General features: G+C 38.9%; 1 protein-coding gene across 1 annotated transcript in view; it reads left to right on the forward strand.

The window, feature by feature from the left end:
* LOC137298485 (titin-like) overlaps positions 1-12,181 on the forward strand; it is a 446,086-nt gene that overhangs the window by 353,748 nt on the left and 80,157 nt on the right. Inside the window, exons 240-253 of the mRNA XM_067830773.1 lie at positions 4,175-4,347; positions 4,490-4,535; positions 4,731-4,843; positions 5,379-5,582; positions 5,834-5,960; positions 6,140-6,315; positions 6,965-7,197; positions 7,703-7,826; positions 7,933-8,068; positions 8,425-8,600; positions 8,864-9,064; positions 9,298-9,493; positions 10,181-10,242; positions 10,675-10,698. Of these exons, the coding sequence (XP_067686874.1) occupies positions 4,175-4,347; positions 4,490-4,535; positions 4,731-4,843; positions 5,379-5,582; positions 5,834-5,960; positions 6,140-6,315; positions 6,965-7,197; positions 7,703-7,826; positions 7,933-8,068; positions 8,425-8,600; positions 8,864-9,064; positions 9,298-9,493; positions 10,181-10,242; positions 10,675-10,698 (1,991 nt within the window). The remainder of the gene's footprint in view (positions 1-4,174; positions 4,348-4,489; positions 4,536-4,730; positions 4,844-5,378; positions 5,583-5,833; positions 5,961-6,139; positions 6,316-6,964; positions 7,198-7,702; positions 7,827-7,932; positions 8,069-8,424; positions 8,601-8,863; positions 9,065-9,297; positions 9,494-10,180; positions 10,243-10,674; positions 10,699-12,181) is intronic.

The raw sequence follows: 12,181 nt of genomic DNA on the forward strand, positions 1-12,181 counted from the left end.
GGAGCCAAGCTCTCACACTCCAGAGATGGTCTTCACATCAGCATCAGTTAATTGGAAATTAAAATTAGATCCACCCTTTCATCCAGGTTTAAAGTAATTTCTCTGAAGATTTTCTTCATGCAAATCCATAATCTGATGTTTTATTAAAGTAATGATGGTTTTAGTTGTGATGAAATTAGTATTTTCCTTTTTAGCAACTGTTCTTGGTAAACTGTTCATTATCTCTAATCATGATACAACCAACCATCAAGCATTCCATCCTTATCAAAATGTTCCAAAAATGCTGGTATGTTTCTTAATGGAAACGTCAAACATTTATGAACAGCGTAAAAACAGATAAAATAGGCAATCACGCAGCTGCTTGCTAAACAAGACCTACACAGTTCCAAGCTGTGATCCAAGCCTGAAGGTCAGAGAGTAATATTACCAGAGTATTTGTGTGGACAGGCGTGCCCACATGTGTGTTATCTCATACGATATCTCCCGGCAAGGTAGAACCTGTACAGGTATATCCTCAGCTGGAGCAGCCTACGTAACTAAAGGTTCTTTTCTTGGCACAGACTTAGATCATTCCAGCTCTGACTTCCCCTGTTTTTTGTTCTGGTGTAGGTGAAATTCCTTCTGGGCTGCTCCTCTCTCAGTCTGGTAGCTGTAGATCGGTGTAGGCATTTGGTCTTTAATTCTCCATTTCACATTTCGGCATAGATTTTCATCATAATTTTTTCTGTTGGATCCACAAGAAGAAACAGACTTGTGAGACACAACTTGGGTCTTGTTTCCACTTGAAGGGCACTTTTGATATTGGGATTATGTTTGCTGTGGAGTTTAAGTTTTTGGATTTCTCCTAGTTCCTTGTTGGATATTTGTGTTTTCATCGTTACAACACCCAATTATTTGCTTTTCCATATTGGAGTGGATTGTGTGCTGTGAGGTAAACACAGTTTGAAGAAGTTGTGTGGAGCTTTAGCTTATATGGTTTCTTGAGTCACAAAGTTTTTCGAATTGTGACTCTAAATCTTCATTGTGGATAAAAGTGAATGCCTGAATAAGGGTTGTGGTTTTGAAAATCAGTGAATATTCGTTGTGGAGTTTACTGCCACAATGAACATGGAATAGAAATATTTTAAGTCTGATCATTTTATTTGGGGTGCTGAATCTACCAACCAGCAATCATGAGTTTGATGTTTCTTTTGCCCAATCATAAGTGCCCTTCAAAAGACTGTCCATTCCATGCATCAGAGCTGTCATCTAAAAAGAAACTGTTCGAGGCCCCTACTGAGGAAATACAGCTAGCAGGGACCACTGGCGCTGGAATTGAAGAGGGTGGCAAATTGAGAAAAGGTCCCAAAAAGAAAATTCGAACAGTGTGGAAGACAGCAGACATTGAAGCAGAAGAAGAAAGAAGAGGAAGCATGACAGGAAGCGTGACCGAAGATGATGTTGTGACGGTGTTGTCTGTTGACACGGGCCATGAGTCAGGGTCAAGTGAATGTGAGGCCAGGTTTACACTTGGGTCTGTGACCAGTGACAAAGTGGATGTTGAAGATGTAGAAACTGAATTTTGTGCAGACACTGGGATCGACTCCCTGGCTAGTGATGATGTTCACTTGGATCAGGAAGAAATCGCAGATATTACTCTGCCAACACTGGAGAAAATTGAAGAAATGGAAGTGCCTCCCGATGAACAAAATGTTGAGCAGTTTGATGTGGATGATATCAAAGAGGAAATAGTTTTTGCACAGGAACCTGAAGTGCCTCCTGTGAGTACTGCCACTGAGCAGGAACTTGTCCTGAAATCAGAGGAGCAGATTGTTGAAAGTGCTGTGGCTGTTAGTGTTGTGAGAGAAGTTTGTGAGGAAGTAAAAGTTGAGAAACATGTAATAGAGAAGGAACAAATATACACAACAAACATTCAGGAGGAGGTAATCCAGTCCGAGACTTTTACAGAGACACGTGTAGCAGTGGAAAGGTGTGTGTTGTCAGCTCTCAGTGTAATTCAAAGTTGGCTAGTACATAGTGAAAATCAGGTTTGATTTGCCCCTTGTACTCATCAAGAAATGGTCGTACATGTACGCTGTTATAACATACACCTTCTCTGGTTGTTTATATATGCAATTGATACTCAGTAAACAAAAGATGATCATGATGATCATTTAAATAATATGATTTTGATGATGATGATGATGATGATGATGATGATGATGATGATGATAACAAAGAAGCACTATGATTAGGGTCAAAATATATGATATATTACCTTGGTGTCAGAAAGGTTCAAATGGCATCTTTATCTCCCTGGCAAGTATGCAAAATCTATTTGTTAACATTACATCTAAGGTAAATGGAAAGGTTATCAGTCATGACATAGTTGGTAAGCCAAAGCCACCATAGCGCCTTGTGTGACCTTCATATTGTCTCAGTGTTAATTTGTGTGCAGTGTTCTGGTAATAGAAGAAACAGAAACGGAAAATGTAGATATACAAGTCAGCTGCATTCATGACAACACCTAATTCTTGTAGTAATTTTTGTTGTTGTTTGAGGAACACATAGTTTTCGACCATTAAGATGTGTATCAGCTGACATTTTCTTTTGAACACTATTGTAAACATGTTTCCATAGAAACCTATGTCAGAACAGCATGGTATTGCGATTGAAATGGGAAAAGACTACGTCAGATCACTTTGGCATGTTGCTCAATAAGTGCATGTTCTGAATTGGTTCCAAATTTTATTCCAGCAGCCTGCTCAAGTACTTCAAGAGCTGCTGAGTGATTGTATACATGCTGCATAATATTTTTGTGTACTTTCTATAAACTGGAGTTGTTTTGATCACATCATTATCCAATAATTCCTCTAACACAATTTGTGCTGGGTGAAGGTTTATGAAAAACATTACGGAAGTTGTTAGGAGATTGGTATCAAGATGAGATGTTCTGCTTGGCTTGTAGGGCAGATATTAGCATTATCATGGCTGTATTTGCCATTATCATCTGAATAAAAAAGCTCTAGCAACAACTTGATAACTTGCCAGATGTCTGGAGGGCTGCCTACTACTGATTCATCTGCAGGAAAAGTAATGCCCTAATATGATAATTTTCTCATCTTTGTTATCAAATTGTGATGACTGTAAAATGAAACAAACATATCTACATAAGAAACTGTTTTTCTTTAAATTTTATGGATGTGTAATATTGTTAACAGTTTGATGGCAACAGTAATTCATAGTTGCTTTGGTTATCACTAGGATGTTCTTCAGTGTGTTCTTTGATATTGTTCATTTTGCTTGTGTCTTTATTGTTTTGTTCCTGCTCCATAGTGCATAAGTAGTAGTTGGTCTGAGGAAGTTCTTTTGGGAACTTTTATGAACTTTGGGATATTTTGGAAAGTAAATTTTGTAAGTTTTATGAAATTTAAGTCACATCAATTGGTTCAACTGTCAGTTTGAAAAAGTTTGATTTGCTTATTCGTTGTTTGCTGATTCAGGTTTGACCAATGTAGCTGATGAAAGTAATCTAATTTTGATGTGGATTCTTGTATTGTTGTCAGGCAGGTATTGCTTGTGTGTGTCACTGTGGTTATAAAAGTATATGACAGTAATGCTTGTCTTTTGGCATTTTGTTAAAATCTTCATGAATGTATCAATCCTTTCTTTCTGTAAGGCTGCAGTGTTGTTCAGTGGAACACTGTGGTGTAGTTAGTAACACAATGCATGCTGCTCCCTCAGGCTGATCTGATGGCGTGGTTGTGAGGTAGCTGTATGGAACATAGCATTTTGTTGCAGTTAACCTTCATCTGTTGGGTAACCTGTTGCAGATGCTGGGTTCCTATGGAGATTGGAGTATTACACGTGTGACTTTACAGGAGGGATTCATTTGATCTTGTGATCTGTATCTGTGCTGGCATCTTAATGATGTAGGGTTAGAAGGATGTCCTTTTGTGTGTGAGAGGACTTTGGTACCAGTGTATTCTAACACTGGATGTTGGCGCCAGATTGTCCAGACAAACAACCAATATTAATGATCACCTGAGACTGTTGATGTGGTGGAAACCATATAATGTTAAAACATGACTCACAGAGAAACTCTTAACATTACCTGTTTAACCATTCTAGAAAGAACTACAATCTGCCTAGTATATATACTTTTACAATTCTAATTTTCGAATTTGCCTTCCAGGTTGAAAGATGGCGAAGAAGTCATCCCAAGCCCACGTGCCAAAGCCACGTACAAAGATGGCATGGCAACACTTGATCTCAAAGACCTTGAACCCGAAGATGGTGGAAAATATACCTGTCGTGCTACCAACAGCTTCGGAGACATTGAAACCACAGCCAATCTCAAAGTTGAAGGTCAGTTTGCTTTTGTGTGAACAATGGTGGTGGACATGAATGGTGAATCTTGAGAGCTTGAGTTGTTGTATTTTCATGTTTTGAATCTGTCCACTGTTAAAGATATACAGAGTGATAATGTCTGAATCTCGTTGTTTTACAGAAGTTCGTCACCGGAGAAGAAAGAAGGCCGAAGAGGCCAAACTTAAGTGAGTATTTTCTAAATTTATTATCCAGTCAATATATTCAGCATTTTTTGTGACCTGCATTCCATTATTCTTGCAGTCTGTCAGGCACAGCAACAAGTGAAATAAGGTCTTCAGTAATGAGTGAATCTTAGGTGATGTATGTTCATTTCTTGAGGATGATAAGCAGTTGAACAGTAATAGCATTTCTTACCCCAGACAACCCAAGAAGGAAGTTCCAGAAATTGAGGCAGACATCCCACCAGAGTTCACACTGCCTCTGATCGACCAACTGGCACCAGTGGGAGACTCCATTGAGTTGACTGTCACAGGTATGTTTAGTACATGACCATCCTGGTGTTGTATGAGAACAGATGTTTTTGTAGAAGTTTTAAAACTTTGTATTGTTTTACTGAGAACTGGGCAAGATGTGAATATATGGTAACTGATTTGTATGCCTGGATTACCAATTAGGAATCGATTGGTGTGGCTGGTTGCCATGATATGTTGCCATGTACTGTTATTAACTATGGTATATATCTGCATTATCTTCATTGACTGCTCTGACCTCTGCCTCAATCTGCCTCAAATGTATGCTAGAGCATAGTTAGATCGTCTTGATATAATGGACCCAAAATCCAGCAGTATAGCAGACTTTATTGCAGTATGTTACCCCCTGTCTGTGAAATGCTCAGACACGGGAGGATCTTGTTCTTATAGGTACCCATGCTACAGGTGGTGGTTCAAGTTGGTGGCATCATGTTCAGTAACAGTGTTCAAGACACATATAGGCATTCATAAACATTCAGTCTGGTTGATAGAAATTAAATCATTATAAATTTTTATTGGTCTCATTTATCTTCCCAGTTACATCTCGACCTGAAGCGGAGGTCGAGTTCTATCATGGAGATGAGAAGGTCTCAGCCGGAGGCCGCTTCAAACTGAAACATGACAAGGATGTGTACAGCCTCATCATCAGTGATCTGACACTGGAGGATGCAGGAGAGTGGAGCTGCCAAGCTACAAATGCCATTGGCAAAACACAGTGCTCATGTGATGTCAAAGTACTTGGTGAGTCTTGGTTATAGTAGTCATGAAAGCAAATGGGAAATCGATTCTTGAAAATGAAATTGATTTGTAGCAGGACTGATAATACTTCAGAAATCATGCCTGACGTAATGCTCCTTTAGTAAACCATTAGGTCATTTAGTCAAGGCTGGATTTGCAGAATGAACCAGCAATGAACACAAATTGTCTTTTCTTTGCTGATTGTGTGAATCGTTATTCCCATGAAACTTATTCTGCATGTTATTCTGCTACAGACTCAGTGCCAGAAGGCTCCAAGAAGCCTAGATTCACACAGGGTCTTGAAGCAATGACTATCACTGAGGGCAGCAAAGCAGAGCTGAGATGTTGTGTCACTGGACTGCCACAACCTGATATTGAATGGTAAGAAACATGCGTCACATGTCAGACAAAAGTAAAAAATTAGATTTGATAGTTTTAAGATGAATGGATTTATAAAATTTTCATGAAGTCTTCAAAAGCATTAAATCCTACCCCCAGAAAGATGGCTTTGTGCAGTATTAGGAAAAGAGTTTTCACTCTGATTATGCCCCTCTTTCTAGGTACAAGGACCGACAGAGGCTCGAGGCCAGTCGCCACTATGAGATGATCCAGGAAGATGACGATGTTCACATTCTGGTTATTGATGGTGCCACCAAAGACGACACAGGATCATACATGTGTCGTGCTGTCAATGAAGCAGGCTGTGCTTCTACAGAGGCCAGAATCCGTGTACAGAGTAAGTGTTAAATCTTCAACATCATTACCAAAGAGCATTTCCTTTTAAATCTTGTATATAAATATATAGAGAGATTATGAAGGACTGCATCAGTGTATGTACGGATAATAAATATGCATGATGGTGTTGGAAGTAATTTAGGAAACATAGCAGATGCGTATTGCAGCAATGGTGTATGATCTTAGAATCATTTACAGATGTATTTATCTGTATAAAGTAGTATAAAAAGTAGCAATGTTGTGATGCATATATGAAACAAAACACAGGATTACTGATACTCCAATAAAAAAATCATTCTAAATGTACTATCAATGTTTTGCAATACTCCAGTATTGAAAAAAAACAACAGAAGTACCTACTCATAATGTTGAAAAGTATCTGGAGCTCTGAACAGTGACATATATACTTGTTGGTACCAGACAGAGACTAGCCAGTATTTAATACAGATGTTTGATTAACAGAATTAACAGCAGAGTAACAGAATTCATGGCGGACATAATGTGTATCAGGAGGATAAACATCAAAAACAGGATTAATAAACAATTTATGCTTTTTCTAAACAGGAAGATGCTAATCATGCTGCAAGTGATGCACTAAATCAGGGCCTAATATGATGCATGTGAATGATTAAATGTATGTTGAATTGCAGAAGTGTCTGATCAAGTCATTCAGAGAGAAGACATCACCAAGGTGGCTGCAGCTCCGACCAAACAATACCGATTCCAGATGGCACCAGACTTCACTGTGAAGCTCCGGAACAAGTCATGCCTGGAGAACAGCCATGTGAGACTGGCCTGCTCCGTGACTGGCATCCCTGACCCCACCATCAAGTGGTACAAGGATGGACATGATATAACTGATGTGGCCAGATACACAATCTTGGTGAGTGACATCTTGTCATTTTAGGGACTGTTGGGTAGCCTAGTGGCTAAAGTACTTGCTCATCATGCCGAATACCAGGGTTCAGTTCCCCACATGGATAGAATGCATGAAACCCATTTCTGGTGTCACCCATGGCAATACTGCTGGAATATTGCTGACAGTGGTGTAAAACCAAAGTCACTTACCAGTACTTACTATTGTCATTTTAGTAAATCCTAGAGGGATACAGGGGTAGAAAATCTTCTGATGATGACTGGAACATATTTGTTGTATTGATAATTTTGGCTGTAATATTGCTTACTTTGACATAGACTTATATCAAGTAGATGTATTATCAGTGGAAAACAACTGAAATCCCTCTGACCTGAGCCCGAAATCTGGTAGCTTTCAGTGCCATAGCTTGAAGGGATTACCTTTAACTCTCCATCAAAAAGATGGTATTGACTGCTAACTTGTTTACAGTTTTTGTAGACTAAAGGGACTATATGTGCTCCTGTGTTTACAGAACAACTACGGCCTGCTGTCACTGGAGATCCTGAGGACGGCAACATCTGACAGTGGCTGTTACACCTGTGAAGCCTCCAACTGCGAAGGCACTGTCACCTGTAGCGCAAGTCTTGACGTGCAGTGTATGTACACAATACTCTATCATGTAATGGCTGCACTGAAATTCCAAGATATAAGACATACCTTTCAAAGTAACTGTGCTAATGATACATTTGTTTCTTTTCGTAGGTCTGGATCGGTTATCCCCTGAATTTGACGAGCGACCCCGTTTCCTGAACCCCTTGGGTGACATCTGCATCAGAGAAGGACAGGATGCTGTGTTTGAGTGCACCGCCACTGGCAAACCATCACCCTCGTTCAAATGGTAAGGCACAGCAGTACAGTATGTTATGGAGACTGGTTGATCTGTTTATGCAGTAGGTTTAGTAATTTCAGTCAGTAAAATGTGGTATAAGTCCATATATAGCCCGTTCACTGTAGAATCATTCACACATGGATGCTCTTGGAATGTTTGGACACATCAAGTTATACATGGTTTGGTGCTGATGTAAAACTGGGTACTTTGGTAATTGTTGTTCTACCAAAGATTACTATTTTTGTCATCCCATAGTTGGCATGGTATTGCTACCTGGATGAGGCTTCCACAAATATTTGCCAATAATATTACAAGGAAATGCTAAATGATGAAAATAATCTCATATTCAATTTTATGAATGCTAGGCAAAAGGATGTGAGAGAAGTCTTCGGCAGCTCCCGAATCAGCATCGAATCAGACAAGGATGGCAAGGCTCGTCTTGTGGTGAAGAATGCTCGTCTGTCTGACTCAGGACTCTATGTATGTGTAGCCTATAGTCAGGCTGGACGCTGCAAGTGCTCTGGGTCACTCAGAGTCATTGGTGAGTTCACAATTCCATTCTACTGCTTTATGTATAGATTTTGTGATTTGGTTTATGGCGTCACCTTTCCATCTGCTGGTTTATATGTATATGGATTTCGTGTTTTACTTTAAGTTTTTCTTTATTCTCAACCGTCAAAATGTAGTTCCACAAATATTTTTCTCTCATAGAGAAATTGCTGATATCTTTTGGTTTCCATTTCAGAGAACTTAAGACTAACTGTGATTGTAATTCCTCTTTCTGACTTTGACATTTTTTTCCAGAAAAATCTCCCTCACCACCATCGCAGGAGGAGTTGATGCGTCTTGGCTATGGCCCTGATGTAGAATTCAACCCCCTGCACCGTATCACAGAGCCTGGGCGCCCGCCCTACTTCTCTATCATGTTGCCCAGACAGGTAGAGGTTGTGGAGGGTCAGAAACTCCGTCTTGACTGTGCTGTCGAGGGATTCCCAACACCTGTCGGTTAGTAGACTGTTTCACAAATTGCACTGATGTCCTTTGATAATATGAATGTGTTACAAGTCATATGGCAAAGATACAAAGTTACAAATTGTAAGTTACAAACTGTGTTTGTGATCTAATTTGGGTTGCTGGCTATCTGTATCTATCTTGTTTAGTCAGGATATGGCTGAAATATTGTCGATGTTACTTTAAATTTGAACTCACTTACTTCAAATCATGTTCATTCGCTACAGTTACCTGGCACAAGAGTGTCCGTGAACTGACATACGGAGAGCGACACCGCATCATGATGTGCGCAACACTGCACACGATGGAAATTCCATCTGTAATGACCATCGATTCTGGAGAGTACATCGTCCGGGCAACAAACGTCTTTGGTTCAGTCGAAACATCCTGCCATGTCAAGGTTAATCCTAGAGACCCTGAAAGGTCAGTGTACTTTGTGTTTAAACCTAAAGGGAAATGGATTAGATTTTTGATGGGTAATTGGGATAAATTAAACTAGTTATATATTTTGAAATTATATTGACTTTTGACATCTCGTATGGAGCAACAAATTGTGTTTGCTTTCTGTATGACGTCAGTCTGTAAATAAGGCAAGAAAAACCAGGATGTCAATACAAACAACAAAGGTTTTGTTTTCCATAATGCAAGTCCTCATGAATTCAGTTAATTGGACAAAGTAACATTGATACTGCATTGTAGACGACTAAATTTGTCCCTGAAATGTGCATATGGATTTTACCCAAAGGGGTAATGCCTAAGCACTTTATACTTTCTCCCAATAACAAACCAGGGCAGTGGGAAAGCTTAGTGGTTAGTTAGTGAGCTCGTTCACCACACCGAAGATTCCTGCTTGATTACCCTCATGGGTACAGTGATGTCCCCTGCCCATATATTGCTGGAATATTGCTAAAAGCAGTGCAAAATCTAAACCCACTCACATTATAACAAGGGAACATGATAAGATGTAAACGACAACTGTCCAACATAAAATATATCTCCACTAACATAAAATTCTAAATGTAAGGTAAATATTTGTACAACTACTGGTTAGATTCAGAAAGATGAAAAACTTGAGATAATGAATGCTATAAATATTGTTATATATTACAGTGAGGAATATGTGGAGCCGCTCTACACGCCCAGGGATCGAGCACCTGTTGAACTCCGTAGAGGTGGGTAGATTTGAAATACATTCTATCAAATGAGGACATATTAAAGCACAAATACACCTTCGATGGAAGTACACATCAATGTGGTTATGGGTGAAATCCCAAACTGCCAATTCATGTGTGATTAGATGGCTAAGGAGCTCTCATGGTCACTGTTAATGCAAAATCATCACAATATGACAAGAGCATTCTTGGTGTCAGCGCAGTCATTTTGCTATTATACTGAACAGCCAAGGAAAGACAAATCAGGAAATTTGTCAATAGAAAATATAAACATGAATGCTTACTTTTATGAGATTTCATATTTTTTTTTTTTTTGAACTTCTATTTCTTTTGCTGTTCAGTATAGTGGCCTACAACCCATGTGTGGTTTGACTTGTATGTCTACTGTGGGTAAATACAATTTATTGGAAAATTTCCTGTTGATCTTCACAGATGGAACCAGCAAACCACCTCAAGGTATAAACATGTATATCTTCTAGCACCTAACAATGTTGTAGTCTAGTTTTATATACCTAATGTTTTCACTCTGGTTAACTCTCTCTACCCGTCAATATGCAGTTACTTCATATTTAATCCACATGTCCCATATTTTCTTGAGTATGGTGCACACTTATAACACTGTATGATTGTCCATTGTACTTGACCATGTGACTTGAAAAGTCATACCGTTTTTCACCAACACAAAGCCATTACTTCAGACATATAATACTGGAAATACACAAATCTGTCAAGGCTTGGTTTATAAGTGACTTTGAAGTTTAACTTACATAGTTTATGTGAATCTGGTTGGGTAGCCTAGTGGTTAAAGCAATCCCTCATCACATTGAAGACCCGGGTTCAATTCCCCACATGGGTACAATGTGTGAAGACCATTTCTGGTGTGCCTCCCTGTGTATTGATGGAATATTGCTAAAAGTGGCATTAAACCAAACTCACTGTCTCACACTTTGAGAAATTACACACAGTGATCTTAATCTCTTCTGCCTTTAACACAATGCCTGGCAGAACAAGAAGTACCATTTAAATGGTAAGTCATGTCTAGTGATCTTTAATGTCAAATTTCAAATCTCAAATTTTCTGCTAAAATTATCACCGGTTCTATCACTTGAAGGTGTGGTGTGTATTTTTTTTATTCTGCAAAAATATGAAGTCTTTGAATGTCATTTAGAAGTGAAAATACATAAGAATGAAGATTTTTATGGATATCAACTTCTTTATGAGAGAACACAACGTTTCGGAGTTAATGCTTACTCCTTCATCAGGTGATTGAGAAAGGGATACAGAGGTGTATTTATATGTACAGGTAAAACAATAACAAAGTAACAAGTGGAATGAGTTAACGAAAGCTAGTATAAACAAGCACTGATAGGAAGCCGATAGTTAAGATAACAATGATGGAAGCCAATGGTAATGCATTACAGTTGATTGGATATGTTTACATAACATGATTGGGGATAAGGGTGGAAGCCAATGGTGATACATTACGCATGATAGGATGATGTACATAACACACAAAAGGGGGTGAGCATGTACTCGGGTAGATAGGCTATACATGAATTCTTATGTATTTTCACTTCTAAATGACATTCAAAGACTTGATACCTGTGTACATGTAATTCATGTATAGCCTATCTACCCGAGTACATGCTCACCCCCTATTGTGTGTTATGTACATCATCCTATCATGCGTAATGTATCACCATTGGCTTCCACCCTTATCCCCAATCATGTTATGTAAACATATCCAATCAACTGTAATGCATTACCATTGGCTTCCATCATTGTTATCTTAACTATCGGCTTCCTATCAGTGCTTGTTTATACTAGCTTTCGTTAACTCATTCCACTTGTTACTTTGTTATTGTTTTACCTGTACATATAAATACACCTCTGTATCCCTTTCTCAATCACCTGATGAAGGAGTAAGCATTAACTCCGA

The sequence above is a fragment of the Haliotis asinina genome, chromosome 10 (assembly GCF_037392515.1).
Source record: "Haliotis asinina isolate JCU_RB_2024 chromosome 10, JCU_Hal_asi_v2, whole genome shotgun sequence".
NCBI lineage: Eukaryota > Metazoa > Mollusca > Gastropoda > Lepetellida > Haliotidae > Haliotis > Haliotis asinina.